We start from the raw sequence: 18,170 nt of genomic DNA, 5'->3' as shown, positions 1-18,170 counted from the left end.
AAAATGGGCTTAATGGGCACTGAGGCCAGAATAATTCTTGAAATCACGGCTGCTATTTTAAACAAAGATTCTCTTCAGGGAACTTTAGTTGGAAGCCAAAAATCTCTCTGTATATTGTCCCACATTAACAACATTTAATTCTAACTGGCAGTACAAGTGGGAAGACCTCTCATGTCATCTGAAAGAAGAAACGCTTTCATGTAAAAGCTCCTATAGACAAATCCTCGGCAACACAGTAGTCTCACAAGCAAGTATTCCAGACAAGCTCGTCCCCCCTTTCTTTTTTTTGGCTGATTTTTGGGAAGTTTGAGAAGACGAAGAGCAGCAGGCTGCACCAGGTTGTGCTGATTCAAGACCAGCTGTCATTAGGGACTTGATAGATTATTGTCTATCCTGCTAAGCCCCCTCTGCCGATCCTAAATCAGACTGAGACGACAAGTCCGATCTGAACAATGGGTGCATCAACATAAAGGCCAACAGTCCAGTCAGACCTTCAAAATAAAAAAAGACTTCCCTCATAGCCTTGTAACAAACTCATCGTTTTTAAATTTTGTCAGTAATGCACAATATCTGCCAGAAACCACTGACTCCAAAACAGTCCTTGTACCTTGTATGGCTGCGTCTGCTGAGGAATGATCGGGGCAGTTAGCTCTAAAACTGATCCCAGTGCAACCGTTAAAGGTCGTGGGAATGCAGAGGAGGTTATACTGGAAGCCCCATGGCTGATCTGGGAGCTGTCTGAAGGCAGGACAGGCAGGCACTGGGTGCATGGGTGAGGAGAGGCTAACTGCACACGCGCATACACACACACTAACACACACTCACACACACAAACATGAACATTAACACACACAAACATGCAGGCACATAACTCCACCCGTAAGCCCTCCTCACACAGTAACCTTGTACGTGTCAGTGTGTGTGTGTGTATGTGTGTGTTGGTAGCAAGTACAAAGTGTAGAGTGCTTATAGCATGTGTTTGTCTATTCCATTAAATTCACATTTCTCAAACAGTTCTTCTGGTCCTCCGTGTTTGATTAGCTGGCTCAGTGTACTTGAAGTTCCATTGAGGAGCGACACATCAGCGACAGAAACAGTTTGTTGTTTTTCTCCCAAAGAAACACTTACAATGATTTTTTTTTTTTTTTTTTCCAAACATGACACAGTGATTTTTTCTTATAACAGGACACACTTATCCCCACACCGCACTGGCCAAAGCTGAAGCTGTGAGTGTGTGCTGTATGAGTGTGTGTTTCTGTGCATAAATGAATGTGTGTGACCTTTATGGAGTGTGTATTGCTATGTGTTGTGTTCTTTTGTTTCTATACTTATGAGGACCAATATCCAACACACAAATAATCCATAATACGGACATTTCTTTGTTTTACTGTTTTTTTCTTAAGGGTTTTTCATTTAGGGGTAAGTTCATAGTCAGGGTTTGGTGAGGATGGCCATTATTTAGACTAATTTATTAATACAAAATGATTAATATCTCAATTTGCAACATTTTCTAATTAATTCTGGTTTATTTTAAGGTAGAAAAATGGGTGATATCATTATTTAATAACAATATGTGTGCTCAAGGCTACTTTTGGAGTTTCAAATTGTATATCTCGTGCTATGTCGTAGGCAACTGGACAGCACTTAAGATGATCATAACCTGGATGACTAAGAATCTTCACTGACAAATTGTATATCAATGATTTGTGTTTCAATTACTCAACCCGTGTTAAGCTGAATTTGTGAGGAAAACTTTGTTTTGCTTACAGCCTCCAGTGAACGAAGCATCCAAAAAACAGAGAAGATTCTTGATAAACTGAAGTCATAGGGGTCCAGCAACAAAACTATATCAAAACATCAGTTTATAAACTCTTGCAGTATAATCCAAGTCTCATTTATCCAGTCATATGCTCAGGACTTCCCTAACAGACAACTCTTTTACGATGGGAAACTGAACTGTAAGTGACTGTGCTCTCTTCAAAACAAGATTCCATTTACAAAACAGTAATTTTACCTTTCTAAACACAGGAGCTGCTGGTCTATCACTGCCTTTATAGGTAGTTTGTTGTGTTATGTGACTTTGTGGAATTTGAATTAACCCTTTAAAACACCAAAGTCATACAATAACACCAACTAACACCAGATGGAGGCAGTGGTAGACCAGCAGCTCCCGTGTTCAGAGAGGTAAATTTACTATATTTGTCAGTGAACTGTGGCTTTAGAAAGAGCATAGGTAAGTTTCACTTTTCTGTTTTGGAAAGCACGGCCTGTTTGGGCCATATGCATAAGCATATGATTGGATAAATGAGACTTGGATTATACTGCATGAGTTGTGTACGAGTTTGTAAACATATGTTTCGATATAGTTTTGCTGCTGTTAAACGCAGACCCGGATGACTTCAATTCATCTTCGTTCACTGCAGGCGTGCTAGAAAAACAAAAGTTGTCGTCATGAATTCAACATAACACAGGTTAAGGAATTGATACACAAATGGTCATTTGGGGGGTGAAGTATTCCTTTAATATTAAAGTGCCAACAGAGGACCAAGACAGAGAACTTGATTTTGAAGCCACAGTGAAAGGGAGGAGGGTAATATGTAATAACATTTTTTAACCATCTAAATAGGCATTAAATAATACATAGGAGTGCAAACAGCAAAAGCAACCCATGTTTAATGTGATGCAATCCATGGCAGTCCTGCAAAAACATCACTTCTGTGATTTTTTTGGTAACACTTGAAGAGATTGCGACTCAAATAGTTCATATAGTATTTTTGAGGCTGTGGTTGAATTGAGTGCCTCACGATGTAAACTGATCCTGTATTTTGCCCTTGTGAGTCTTCAAGCTTCATAAAAGTATGTTTTCACAGACTGCTGTATTGGATCGCATTGTTTTCTGTATTCAGTCCCTGCGCCAGGTAACACAACTTTTACCTGCAGTACATCGGGCCAATAAGTCCTCAGAAGTATAGCAACCTCACTTTGAATGCATGTATGTGTTGTGTATTGCACTGTCAGTGTTGAGTGTCCCGCTGGCAAACTGTAAAGTCGACCTCCGGCACCAGTGAGGCGAGGTTAATGTCCACGACAGATCGTCCGAGCGCTCCACTGTCTCTCCCCCTCCTCCTGTCAGAGGCTTCAGATGTGATCGAAACAACACAATCTCACAAACCACATCAAAGTAGAAAATGAAACTAGAATAATATAATATTACAAAGACTACGACCCCTGCTTCCCAACTCTGCTCCCTTTCAGTCAAACCCCCCATTAATAGATTAATAACTATAATATGTGACAGAGTGTTTCATCCTCTGCACAGTGGCACCTTTAGAGTAGAATAATTTTTTTTTACTAATAATACAATTATTTGTTGTTGATATCAGAGTATCAAAGCTGTATGGCGGTAAGAAGAGATAGACAGAGGTCTAGTCTCAAAAAGCACCCCGTGCTCTATTGGAGTAAACATCGTTAAACACAGCACAGGCTTACGGGCCGACACACCCTTATAAGGCGTCTTATAAATGTAGCAGTCCAGTGTCCCCACGGAGGATAGAGATTAGGGTGCCATTTGAGACTCGATTAAGAGATACAGCGAATGTAAGCACTGGAAGCAGATGGATATGGCATGCATGGTTTGAAAGGTCAATGCTGACATGGCTCATGGATGCGATTCTGAACTCTGACCCCTGACAGACCCTCAGGGTCCGCGGGGGCCTCTGATGTGCTGAGCTACTACTGCTGAGTCGGTATACTGCAGGAAGTCCTACGCAAAAAAGAGTACTTGGAGCTATGAGCTAAAGCTAACCTGGAGGCCATGATAAACATTTTGAGTAATATTTGGCACCAAGTATGATTAACAATAGTTTGCTAATATATGTTTGATCCTTAAGCTAACTCAATTAATCCTTAATTAAAATTATTCTACCTCTGCTTAAGGCAATATTCTTAATCTCTAATTACTTCAGAAGGTTACCCATCTAACCTAACGTTAGCCAAAAAAGCAGCTAAAGGCTAACCTGTAGCTAACATGAGTAGAAGAGTACAGTCTTTGCATTTTCTCTACCTCCGCTTCTCTCCTGCATGAAGCGTGTTGTCTCTTTAGTTAGCTATTCAGCTGGTTTAAAAACGGTCGTTCCTGTGCAAATGTACTTTGCCTTTCTTTCCGCATAACACCCTTAAAACTACGCCACTGCAGCGCTGAGCATAAAAAGCCCTTGTGTGCTCCTGTCCTTTAAAAATTAAAAGCCCTTGCTTGGAGAAAAGCAGTTTTTTCCCTTTCACAGCCCATGACAACTGCTGATGTTGTAGTTAGCTTGCAAAATTAATATTTACATGTGGAGGACAGCGAGAGCAAGTTCGTGTGATGATGCACGTTTGTCCCTTTAAGCTCCCCGTATGGCGTAAAAGACAGCGGATAAAACAGCAGCGCCATAAATTAAACAGTGTGACTGAGATTTAAAACATCTTTTATTATCAGGGTCTCAAAGTAGTGGTGTGACGGTTTCAGCTTGGTGATGTTTCATGGTTAGTTTATACAAAACAGTGCAATGGTGGCTCAGGGAGGTAAAGAAGGAAACAAAAATGCATTTTTTCCCCCCTCTTTGAGTGTCACGCTCACCTTTTTGCTCACAGCCCCAGAAAAAGTCTGAGAAAAATGCTGTTAACATTTACACTAGCTACTCATGCTGTCTCAACTCTCTGCGGCACTTTCCCTTTCTCTTTGTTTTATGGCCATTTTGTCTCCTCCCCTTGTATCTGTGTGTGTGTGTGTGATCAGGTGTTGTCCAGTGATGTGATAAATGGTTTAATGTGAGCTCAGATGACACTATCTGTAATAAAGTGGATGCCTTTTGGGGGTTTCATACGTGTTGCAACAGCTTAGGAAATTTCAGCCTGTTCTCACTTCCAGGTCTTCAAACACTGATGCTTTGTCATGCCCTTTGGTGCGTGACACAGACCCTGAGGCACCCCAAGGCACCTCTATGGGATGCACTGCGCTTTCAGCTGATTCTAATGTAAATCCATGCGCAGCAACATTTGACGCTCAGAGCAACTGACCTTGTATAAAGAGTGAGGAAAGTCCATGTAGGGCAGTGGTGGTTGGGTCAAACAAACACAGACTTTGACCCAGGACACTGTTGTTTGTGTCCTGTGTGATACCAAAACTCAATGTTGTTTTAACGTAAAGTCAATACTGTTTAAACATAACCTCATGGACTGAAGTCACTCCAAACATTCTGTTTTTTAAACCTAATCAAGTAGTTTTGTTGCCTAAACACACCGTGACAACTTTAACCACGTCTTACAAGTTTCGCCCAGGAGACAGCTGTGTGTCACATACAGATGTTAAAGGGTACATCAGACGCCAATGGCACAAGAGAGTGTTGGTATTTTAAGACCTGGAATAAGAATATGTTGCCGATTTACCCATTAATTCTTTACCAGCATTTACATTGGATGGAAGTAGCAATACATCACCAACTGTTGGGAGATCGTAGCTACATGTGGTTAACCTGATAAGAAAATGAGAGGTACTTAAAGAATGATTTCGGAGTCAAAAATTAAGCCCGATAATGTGTATTTAAGTAACTGAAACAAGAGTTCCAGTATGTTTCAATAAGGAACTAATCAGTTCCCAGTCAAAAACAGCACGAATACAGTATGTAACATGTCTACTCTCATCTTCGTTCACACCAAATATTACTCGCGTGAGTTTGAACGCTAGAATATTATGCGTTGAGTCGCTTCATATGCGCAAATAAATCACGTGAAATCACTGAATGGATGAATGAACTTCTGCTGGTACGTCCTGGGCGTCATAAGTCCTCAGAGAATCTCAATGCTGACTGGCTATAGCAGCACGAATTGGTCGCTGAAGTTCAGATTTTTCAACTCCCGCAAATAAACGTATGACATGAAATTGCGCTACTTGCTTAATTTACGCTGGTTATATTAGCATATTTGGTGTATTTCGCATTGCGTCCATCATGTCCATCGCACTGGGAAGTTGTTGACTTTACATGTAATTCACTTGCTTGTTTTATTGGCGCCCACGTGAACACAACATAAGGGCCCTGACACAGTCGACAGTCGGCCATACGTAGATGTCGACATGTTGGTGAGCATCGGTCACCTTAGTTTTCATGGTGTGTCCCATACTCTTGGTACTAGTTGGCTGTTTTTTAGTATGTTCAATCGACAATAGGTATGCCCGAGCCTGTTGCTGAGAGAAATCACTCTGATTGGCAGTTCAGTTCAGCGCATGAGAAGAGAAACGGAAGTGAGGAAAACAAAAAGAAAAAAGATAAAACAAACAAACAAAGTCAAGAGGATGTAAGATCAAAACAAACTTGTTGTATTAGGTACGTTATTTTTTTTTAATTTAGGCACTGAGCTCTTTAGTGGAAACGATTTGTAATTGTTTGTGTTGTTGTTCACTAGCGCACGGTAAATATCCTTTGTTCTGTCAACATCAGGTTGTGTTGTTAATATGCTAACTGGCTAACTAGTGTCCTGATTCTGTCCTGTTTTGTCTTCCAGCTTCCCTTTTTTAATGACGCACACAGGCTATGTATGTGCTTGTTGGCCGTTGGCTGTCGTCTTTACAGTGTGTTCAAGTGCATCTTTCTGGCCGAGACCCAGGCGACAGGAGGCAACACAACAATCGGCCTTTGTCTCCACTAGTTCTTTGATGTCGGTGTGGTGTGTCTGGGCATCAGCACAGAATATACAGAGAGTGTCAGAGAGTGCACCAACTTCAGTATTGTTATGTGTATATGTCTGAGGGAGATAAATGTAAATGTACTGAGGTGTCTCCAGAATCTGTCACAGTAAAAACTGTACAGGTGAAATATGATAGGACGGTGACTGTCTGTGCATGTCACAGCCAGGAGATGTGTGTGTGTAGGCTTGTGTTTGTGTAGTTGTATACAGTATGTGCACATGTAAGGGAGATAAAGAGGAGGAGAGGCCGTGAGTGACAGCTGAATGGATGGAGCACAAATCCTCTGAATAATACATGGGACTTCTGCCAATTCCATCTATTTATCTTTAAATTGTGCGCCACATACAAATTCAATTTCAGCAGCTCCTCCGCTGGAGTAGAGAGACGTGAACTTTAGAGTGAAGGGAGCATTTTCTCAGCGTTTATTTCTGCAGCTGAAATCGTTGACAATTGTTCTGGCAAGAAAAGACAACTTTATATTAAACTCATCTGAAATATATTCACCAAGAGGTAGTGGGCAAACAAAAAAAATGTCCATCTGTTTTGTTAAATGTCTTTTTGGCTCTGCCTTAAAGCATGTTCACAGCTCAGCGGTCTCCTCTCCACAGCACCCTGAACCAATGACCTCCAGAAACCCTAACTAGTCTACGAGCGACACCGACGGAAGACAGGACCTAAAAGAGAAAGAGAGGGTGAGAGGAGGTGTGCAGAGGGTGGCGGTGAAGTGAGTTATGGGGCTACACAGAGAAAACGTGGAAGGTGAGAAGTGACGGTGACAGACAGACAAATATTCGATCATCTCTTTAAGTTTTTGGTGAAAAAAATAAATCAAGAGATGACTTGTGTGGCTAAAAACGGGGGTTAAAAGGAAGCACCAATGATCTACCATCTAAAAGAGATTCATTAGTTTTGTTGTGTCACACCTCTCCCCCCCTAACGGCTGATCTGTAGTCAGTGTATTTGTTCCCTTTCATCAAAAAACCACAATGCAGGTTTAACAGCTGACCTGGGATCAGAGAGATGGGGGTAAATGTTACCAGGAATGAGCTCAATTCAGTTTCAGTTCAGTCAGTGATGAGGTGAACTTTTCCATCAATCAGTATGAAAGGAGTATATATATACAATATGTGTAGAAAATAATAACTGGTGCCACAAATGTGCTGCCATGAGCGGACAAAACTGCATCTTCGATGAATGTTTTGAATCCAGCTGAACTGAAAATGAATCGATCCTGTTCCTGAGGTGTTAACTTCCGCACTTTTAAATAGTATGGTCATGAGAGAGACAGCTCGGAGCTCTAAGGCTGTTCCCTGCACTAATCCAACTGCTATCCAAAAGGTCAGGAGGACAGAGGTCAAAAGGTCAAAGATCTCACCTCTTTCCCCTTCTCCTTTAAAGTTCACATTATTTTCATTATGTAGGAGAAGTTGCCCCAAACAGCAGACCACTTACGATATGCTTTTAAACTCCCGTCAATCCCGTTTCCCCCTCGAAAAAAAGCCAGAGAGTCAATTTATGAACTCATGAACATAAATTGAATGTGCCTTCATATGTAAGGAGTTACAGGTATAACTACAGTGATATGTGGTAAAGTGGAGTTGGGAACAACTTCTCCATCAAATCCGACCCTGCTACACACATCGGAACTCTCACAGGGCTCAGGATTCACAGTTCAAAGGCTAAAAGTTCACAGTTCACAGTCAAAGTTTATCAAACCCCGCTCCCACCCCCGTAACCCTGTGTGTCCCCTGCGTTTTCTTTCCCCCTGTATTTCTCATCATCCTTCTCTTTGATACTCTGATTGGGCGATATCTGCAGCCAGCACCTCTCAGACAGGCGTGGTCCTGCGGTTGGGGTCCTTGCTGTAGTCTTTAGTGAGCGTGCTGCTCTGGAGGAACTCCCTCTCTGAGTTGAGCAGCCCGCCCATGCCGCTGCCAGGTTTGGTGCCGGCGTTGCCTGCCTCGCGGGGGTTCAGCGTGTACATGGGCATCTCGGAGGCAGCGGGCCCTGTGTAGCCACCTTTACCCAGCGGTGAGGCATCGCGGCTGGGGGCCTCGGAGGAACGCACGCTGGAGCGACGCCGGAAGCGGTAGCGATAGGAAGGGATGCGGCTGAAGGCGGACTTTTTGATGAGCTCGGTGCGGGACTTGGCCCGTAGCTTGCGGTGCTTCTCGATGAACATGTGCACGGCCAGCACGCCCACCATCTCTGCCATGATGAAGGAGAGGGCGCCGAAGTAGAAGGACCAGCCGTAGGAGTAGGACTTTTTGCTGTCACTCTGGCCCGGGTCACCCGAGTTGGCTGAGATATAGACAATAATTCCTATGATGTTACTGAGACCTGGAAGGGAAGGACAGAGAGAGAAGAATAATAAGAGGTGGGAGAAGAAAAGGTGTGAGCGTGAGAGAGATCTGTTGGTGAATGAAAACGAAGCACAAATATACAGTTAATGCACAAGTATCCATAACAGCACAAGATTATAGTTAACCTAGCAGCTCTGTGACTTTGACACAGTGGTGCTAGAGCTAAATGCCAACATACTCACACTGACAATGCTAACATGATGTTGTTCACCAAGTATGATAGCGAGAGTGTCTGCCATGAATGTGCTCAAAGGAGCTCATGTCCTTGGTGAAGTGAATGTATGTTTTCAACTATAGAACATGAACGTCGTTAACTCTCATGACAGTTAATGACACCCCTGCTCTGTGTTTTATGGCATGCAGTGTGCCGTAGAGTGTCCCGGTGCAATAGCATGTGATCTAGAGGGCTAAATACAGTGGCAAAGAGCAAAGCGAACCTGGAGTGCTTTGTGTTTTTCAAAGCACTGGGTAAGTGAAGCGCACCGTGGACTTGAAGCAAACAAGCTCTGTTGGAGTGTTCACATATGCACAAAAAATGCTGAGTCACCGCTCTGAGTCCATTTTGAGGGCTGAAAAGGATCAAGTGTGAAAACACCCTTAATCTGTGTGATCTGAACTTTGAGCTAGCTCTGAAGTGTGAACGTGCACAACACTGGTTCACAATGTCCAACATCTTGGTTTGTGTGTTAGCAGCTAATGTCATTTATTTTGCAGGTATTTGATCATGAACCAAAGCATTGTACAAATTAAAACTGAGCTGATAATGGTGATCCAAAGTTGCTAGTCTGCACCTAAATTCATATCAACTCATTGAGTAGCTACTGAGATATTTCAGTCTGAACCAAAGTGCTGGACCAACTGAGAAAGTTAGATACGACAGAGTGGCAGATTAGTGAATGAAAATCTGAGGAGGAAAAAATGCCAATGTGAGCAAAGATTTGAGAGACACGAGTAGAGAAGAGGACGACGGGGAGGCAGCCAAAAGAAATAAAGCAAAGTAACGGGAGGAGAGCATCGGGGAGAGAGCTTGATAGGAGCGTTGGAGAGTCATTGCACACAGCTGGGCTCTCTTATTCCATATCATTAGTCCAGAATACAGTGCTCATGCAGTGTGGTGGAACGCACAGAATGGGGACAATTAGCCAGCTGTAATTAACCAGAATCAGCCCCACACTATTGTGGTAAATAATTACCAATTTGGCTCCATAAATTTACTAAAAACCCAAAGGGACCCTACACATCCCACTGAACAGCAATTACTGCACAACCCTTTGTGTACGTCAGGGGCAAGAGCACAAGTGTGTGTGTGTTTACGGGAGACCAAGTGTCAGCATCCATGTGATAGATTATGTGTGAGAGCATGTATGTGTGTTGACACTCTCACGCCCTCGCAGTGCATCACAGCGGCATCGTGGTATTCTTGTTGATTGATTAATCAGCTGCTGCGCCCGATCTCCGCACTCTGCCTCCTCACACAGGCACTTCTGTGTGCTTTAGATGCCTAACGGGCTCCTTCCACAAATATTTGAGTGCGGCACCTCCTCTGTTCAGAGTGGCTCCACAGTAACTACACACACTCATAGACACATACACACACATACAGCCCCATGTTGCTAACACATGCAGAATCCTTGTATTTGAAATTAGAGTGATGGAAACACCTTGTTATCGGACATATTTTAACTAAGCTCCTCCTATCAGGTCAGGGTATTATTTGAAGTCATTTGGCTGGTACTGCAGTTAAGATGGCTGCTATATTGTGTTTAACAGTGTTGTCATGGAGATGAGCATCAGTGCATCAGTGTCCTGGTTCATAAGAGTGGATCTAACTGTAAGATTATTGGACGCGGAAACAACATCACCATCTGGCCGTCTGCCTCATAACCACCTTGCAGTTTCTGGCGTCCCATCGTGATCATTTCTGGCCAGGGACACAACGTCACCATCAGACCAATGTTTGTCGGGTATAATCAATATGATAAAATGTGTCCTTCAGCGAAGAACAGCAGCTTCCTGCTCTAAATGCAGGACCAACTTTATGTCTACCGGTGCACTGATGGTGACTGATAACCACTCTAAAAGGAGAGGAGGACAGACACTCTGGTTGTAACAAAAAGACAGACACACACAGTGCAGACCAACCTGCGGAGACAAAGAAGATTCCTGCACTGAGGATGACGTTGTGTCGGCTCCGGTAAAACTCACTAGCGGCCACACAGAGGCCCCCGAGGAACAGCAGGCCCACGCTCATGATGGGGAAGATACTGGAGGCACGCACAGCACCTGTACACACACACACAAAGAAGAGTGGAAACAAGTTCATAACTGAAAGGTCGGAACATTTTTTTCTCAGTGTAGAGATGTTTCCTTTTAGACGCTACAGGATGAAACTGAGGAGGGATAATTTGTGCTGGAGGTGCAGATGGAAGAGGGAACTAAGAACCTCCTGTCAATGTGACAGTTTCATTTTATTGTTGACTCAGTCCCTTTAGTTTTGTATCTGCTCTTATTTGCATTGATTTATATTTTATCTCCTACTCACACCATGTTTTGTAGTAATGTTTTCTCCTGTGACGCTAAAATAATGTAAAGATCTACTTGCTGCAGTGTACCAACCTTTAAATTCAAGATGCTGCCTGTGATGAATAGATTCATTTTGAGATACTGATATATGCTGTAGTTAAAGTACAAAAACAAGGTCACTTAAAATACGGCCAGCCTCTGCTCCCATTTAGTAGTAAATCTGCTGGTTTGCTTTATGGTACCATTCAGAGGGACTACATGCCTTAACGTTGCAGATGGTTGCTTCTATGGTTAGAAATTCAAAGTGGAAATGGAAATACATTAGTAAAATTTGCAGAAAGAACAATAAAGCGAGAAAACAACCCCACATACAATGGTTCACCACACAGTTCCCCAGTATGGATGTGAACACCCTAAACAAAAGTACTAGATGGCATTCAGAGCCTGGGCCAGGATTGCCTGCACACGGTTCTCACCTCTGATGTCACAAGTAAACATGGAGGTTTAATAATAAAATGACGGCAGCATCATTCCACTCCAGTATGTGAATATGCACTCTATCCTGGTGTCCCGCAATTAAGAGGCATGACGGACGTGACATGTAACACAACAGTGTTGGCCTCTAGTGTGACATATAACATATGTATCAGCAGCGTTTTATAAACTACAACAAGATCTCGTCCTCTGCTCAGAGGGTAAGGAGCTCCTGAATCTCTTTGATTTCCCGATTTTCAACATTTACGGCCGCTTTTCTTCCTCCTTGAGTTAGCTGCTAACTGCTAACAGCTGCTTTTTAAATCTCCTATAGTGGGTGACCAACATAATACGTAATCAAAACATCGCACCCGCTTCACCCATGGTCACGTCTGTCTGGCTTTATGTTTTATACAGACCTCATTTTGGGGCTGTTACAACCTCCAGAGGTGGGACAGAGGTGAGACAACTCTGTCCCCCCTTTCCTTGATCGTGCCTCATTTGCAACACATCAAGGCAGCATAATAGCTCAATATTCCCGCCTTGAACAGGCAGTGTAAAAGGGGCTTACATAATGTATTTTTATATGAATTAATGAACAGTAAAGTTTCACTTTCACTGCACCTGCCCAGAGTATGCTCTGCACTCCAAGAGTGTGGTGCTCTGAATAACCAAACAGTATACATTCCAACAGTGCTCTGAATAAATGGTCCAGCTCTAAAAATAGAAAGTATGATATGGTGGCAGGAGGCAAAAAATAAATGTGTATGAGAAACCTTGCTGTACAACTTCCAGGTCGTTCATGTGATGCCATGGAGCCCAGAAAGACTTTTTTCCATAGACTTACATCGGGAAAGAGACGTCTGTAAATCATTGCATAATTTTTTTTGAGGTACATCAACTTCCCAGTGCGAGCACTTCAATAGCCCTTATTTAAATCATTATGTCCTAAAAGTTGTAAAATCACAATTAGCCGAATATTACTAAACTGTCATTCATGTAGGTGAGCCCTCTATGGGCCCCACAATACCCTGAAGTCTAACTTTTTTGGCTGCATGAACCACTGAGCTGCTTTAATAGGAATACATAGAGCTCCGAAGTGCTTTATTGTTGGCAACTGGACTTGCTTGGGTTTCTTGAAGATGTTTTGTGAAACAATTCCAACTGCCGACAATATAGCACTTAGGATTACCATGACACATGAAGGGAGGGACTCATGTACTAACAGGCACACGTGGCTGGCCTGGCGGCTAACACAAAGAACAGTGTGTGACGTCATTCTCTTCATGCTCAAGACGCCATTATTCCACTATATCTTTACACAGCAAATATTGGTTGCTGCTACACTGATGTTCCTAATCACTAGAACCTTTAAAGATGAAAGTCAGCTTTCATTGTCATTTTTTCATTTGAAATCCATTTTGCTGAAGGGCAGAGATAAAACAACGAAAAATGTGTCACTTTGAACACACACACATGCACGCATGAGACACACACAAACACATGGGCCAGTGTGCTGCTGCATGCTTGACTGAGTCTGAATCCAGAACATGTTAAAGCATTCAGAGGCCTTGCTTCACAGAGAGACAGAGAGAGAGGGAGAGATGGATGTAGAGGGAAAAGATGGACAAAAACCAAGACAGATGGAGAGTCGCACTGACACATATGCAAGGCAAAAATAATGAATAGCAGCGATGATGAAAATGGAAGCGAGGCTGCAGTAGGAGTGAAATATTTGTCAGAACCCCATATGTGGATGTGGTGCGACAACATATTGAAGGATATGTGCAAACAGCTTGTCAAGCAGAACTGAGCTGTGCGGTGTCTGTTAAAAAGCTGATACATCACAGGTGTATCAGTACAAAAAAGGAATGAAATCATCCAGCGAGTAGTGTGTTTGTATTTGTGTTTTTGAATCTTATGTTTCAGTCTTTTGCGTTCCTAAACATTCCCAGCGTGACTGACAACTGCAGTGACCAGTGGTGTTGTGCACTTGAGCGTATAAGCCCCACCCCTGTGGCCCACACCCCTGGGCTGTATGAAATGCCGGTCACTAGGTCCCCGCTCCCCATTGGCCAGCCAGCTCTGAGGCCTGTGATCTAATTGGTTGCCTCTGGGGATGTTGCTCTGTGTTCAGTGGAGCAATGAAAAAGAAGCACGGGCTGAATCCATTTTCCTTTTTCTTTTTTTTGTTGTTGTTGCTGTTTTCTCTCTCCGTCCATCTTCACTGTGTTTATTGTGGGAAAGAACAGAACAGAGAACAGAGAGAGCCCCCTCCTCTCTGTGTTCAACTAAGCCACCCTCTGCATCCTTTTTTACTTCTGTGCTATTACTCTTTCTGGAAATAACAAGGTGCTCCCGCCTTTCTCGTTTGTCATTTTCTCATCAAAGCAATGTTTCTTTTCCTCGTTTTTCTCATGTATTCGCTGATAAAACAGTGGCATCTGTTTATATCTCTTGTTCTCCACATTATACCCTCCCTGTTCATCTGTCTGGAATGTAATAACAGCCTGAACTCACATTTCCCCTTATCATACTAATAACACTGTGGATGAATAGCTGTGTGCTGCAATACAAGAAAAATGCTGTTTCTTTGTTTTTATATCTTCTACATGCATGATCACATGGTGAGGACAATGTCGAGCTCAGCTCACATCCCAGCTACATCAGCTGATCTCAAACAGCCCAATCAACTGATGGATCAGCTGTGATCTCAAACAGCCCAATCAACTGATGGATCAGCTGATTGATGGAAGGGAGTCCGCTGATGATCACGATTCCTTTCTATGCAACCAATTGGTGAATTTCATTCAGGGCACCCTATTTAACTGCTCTGGCCTGCCTACTGTTGCTGCTTCCTCTGCAAGCCATTTTGTAACCCACCTCCATCCCAGCTCCTCCTTTTCATGCTGTGTCTGACTTATCAATGTCATTTCTGTTTGTCATTGATGCTGCTCTGTTCTGTTCCTGGGGGGTCCTTGCTGCTGTTCTCCCTACCCCCCTTTCCATGTAGGCACATGGAAGGGCAGAGACATTTGCTCTCTCTGCCTCAGGCTACTCTTGTTTGCGTGTGGAAGGGCAGAGAGGTGCACACCTGCACACATCTGCAACAAGAGAGAGAAACGGGTTGCATGGTATCCTCTCATAACCCAGATAGCCTACTTTAAAGAGTTCAGATAGTAATAATCAGGTGAATGATGATGATCAGGAGGAGGATGTGGACCACACACAGACAGAGAGACAGTGTTGAGACAGAGAGGGAGGACAGGTCAGCCCCTTCAGCTTCCAAATGCGAGACATCAGCAGAGAGTAGTGACAGACAGGGAGGTAACTCCAGTGAAGAGAAGCAAGGGTGCAAATGAGTCTTCACACTTTGCCATATTGCCAATTTTAGCAACAAATAAAACACATTGGAGTCAGTGTGCAAGGTTTCTGTGTGCAACATTTTTTTTAGCTGACAGTGACACTAAGTAAAATGTTGTTAACAGGTTTGAATGACGAATATATGTTTTGATATTATCATATCAAACTTACGGAGGAGGTATTCAGCAGCATCTGCTTCATAGTCCGCGTCCTCTGGGAAGTGATCAATCTTCTTACATACACCTCTGAAGTTTCCTGCGGAGGAGAAACACAGTTCAGCTCAGATCTTTATTGATTCACAAGAAAAAATTAAATACTGTTTGTTTCCTACAGGACCAGACATTTGCTAAATTCTTAGTCCAAGTCAAGTTCAAAAATATCTGGGCTACTTTCTGAGCAATAACCCAAGATAAACAAATTGGAAGTGGACAAAGCCAGTTATGTCATGTAATTTCTTTGTCATGGGAAGATGTATCTTTCAACAGGCACCCATTATTTCAAAGTAAGTGAAAAGAACATCAGTCAAATGGCTAAACTGTAAAACTGTTTGATAATAAGATAGCAGCAGCCACTATCTCTGTGGGTTATCAGGTAGCAGTATTGAAACAGCAGCATTTATGTGTGATTAGGATTAGCATAGGTTGAACTTATCAATCATGATGTTAATCATTCAGTCGTGGAAATGTCAAATATAATCGCCAAAAACACAGGTATTGGAGTGGAATCAGTAATCAGTCATCTGCTTGTGTGATTGCACTGCATCAGATCACATTTTCAGAAAGGTGAGCATGTAAACATCCTGTATGTGGACATGAATTAAAATGATAATGATAATTATCTCTATATAGTTTTCCTCAATACAGGTGTAATAAATGTTAGACAAATCCTCTATGTAATCATGCCCGCAGAGGGGGGGCGGTAATGCACCTTAAATGCCAGATGCCACCCGCCATTAACCAGGAGAAGAAAAAGGTGAAGTAGTAGCAGAAGAAGAAGACGACGACTAATCCGTATATTATAGTGCTACAACAACATTCAACACGTTCATACAGTTATTTCCAGTCGACTGTTTTGCCTACAGATTACAGTGCAGCACTACCCCACGACTGAATTTGCCACATAACGTTGGCTATAGTTGCTTTATAGTTGACTTATCCAATGCTAATGCTAAGTTAGCAAGTTAACGTGACAGCAGGTGTGTAGATATAGACAGTTCAGGAAGTGTGGTTGCATTGGGGCCCGATTGCCACCTGGAAATATGCCTGTGTTCAAAGAAGAACTCATGTTTAATAAAAAATGGTACGATTTTCTATATGAGCCCTCAAAAAGACAAACCCATCTCCATCATGGTGTCCTGTTTTTGTGAAATAGTATCAGTGTATGACAAAATGATATGCTTATTGTCTATAGAATAAGCTATGAGTTAAGTAGTGGCAGTAAGACACACTGTTATGCCTAAAACTCTGTGTGTGCGTGCTTCATAACTAGTGACTACGCACTAGGGCCCACTATAATAGTGTGCACTGGGGCCCATCATAACTACCTTATGCCACTGTGTGATGGACTAACTGGCTATTTTATTACAGTGATATAACACTGACAAAACATAATTTTATTGTTGGTACCGAGGGTACGTACAGAGTTTGGCAAGCGAACATTTATGTATGCAGCTCCCTATATGTGGAATCTTCTGCAGAGGGACTTAAAGTTGCACTCATTGGTTCCTCTCGGCCATTTCAAAGCAGTGTTGCAGGATTTTTGTACAAACTCATCTATATGCCAATGTCACTGTGTGTCTTAGCTGGTCTTTGCATTCATGTGTAGTTGCCGTTTTTGATGTTTTTATGGTTCATTTCTGGTATCTATTAACACACTTTTTGGCTTTTCATTGCAGTATCTTATTTTGTGTTTTATATTGCTTGTTTTAAAGCTTTACATTCTTATTCTGCTTTTTTGTTCCATGTTGTCTGTCTGCAACTTATTTTGCTGGTTGAATAAAGGTAAAAAAAAAAAAAAGATATGACATAACGTGACGTGAATGAAACTTTCATGCATTTTCTCCTTAGTCACGTCAGATAGATTTTCATTAGCAATACATGACCACATGTTGCTTCAAGACATCATCAAAGTCCATCTTTTGCTACTGTTTTGATTGAGAAATGGAAGAAATTACATAATGTGAGTGTAAAACCTTTACAAAAAGAACTGCCACAAGTTGAGATTTGTCTTTCTTCCGTTATCATTGTTTGCTGAATAAAAAATGTTGAAAACCATCTGTACAAGGAGTTTGATATGCTGCTTACCAGAATTAAGATTTCGTTGACGATCTACTGTTTTATTTATTAAAAGGTAGGCCTATTTTGATTATATAACTGTTTTGAATCTACCTTGGATTTGGGAATTGTTCTGCTGTTTGGCAGATGTTGTTGTGTACAGACAATAAATAACAGTTTAAACTACAATGGTTTCCTCAACTTTCTCTCAGGAGCGAAAATCAGCCTTTAGACTTGAAAGAAACAATAATTTTACCTTTTCATTATGACCACTACTGATATCAACTCATTGAAATGTTTTTATTGTGAAAGCATATTTTACCCATATCGCCCAGCCCTAATGAATATACATCAAAAGCAGAAAACACTGCAGGACAGAGATGACAGATGACGCAGGACAGAGCTGTAGCCTTCAGGGTATGAGCGGGAAACACCAATGAAAAGCCTTAT

At 42.2% G+C, this 18,170-nt stretch overlaps 1 protein-coding gene across 1 annotated transcript; it reads right to left on the bottom strand.

Annotated features, from left to right (window-relative positions):
* Window positions 1-2,247: 2,247 nt before the first annotated feature.
* On the bottom strand, window positions 2,248-18,046 carry cacng3b (calcium channel, voltage-dependent, gamma subunit 3b). Its single transcript, XM_050070340.1, has 4 exons — window positions 18,043-18,046; window positions 15,619-15,702; window positions 11,230-11,370; window positions 2,248-9,064 (listed from the first exon to the last, which is right to left on the bottom strand). The coding sequence occupies exons 1-4, from the start codon at window positions 18,044-18,046 to the stop codon at window positions 8,553-8,555; spliced, it is 741 nt and encodes a 246-aa protein (XP_049926297.1). The 3' UTR covers window positions 2,248-8,552.
* Between the last annotated feature and the right edge of the window lie 124 nt (window positions 18,047-18,170).

This window comes from Epinephelus moara, chromosome 18 (assembly GCF_006386435.1).
Source record: "Epinephelus moara isolate mb chromosome 18, YSFRI_EMoa_1.0, whole genome shotgun sequence".
Classification (NCBI taxonomy): Eukaryota; Metazoa; Chordata; class Actinopteri; order Perciformes; family Serranidae; genus Epinephelus; species Epinephelus moara.
Note: the sequence above shows the minus strand (reverse complement) of the source record. Positions and strands in the feature narration are given on the sequence as shown.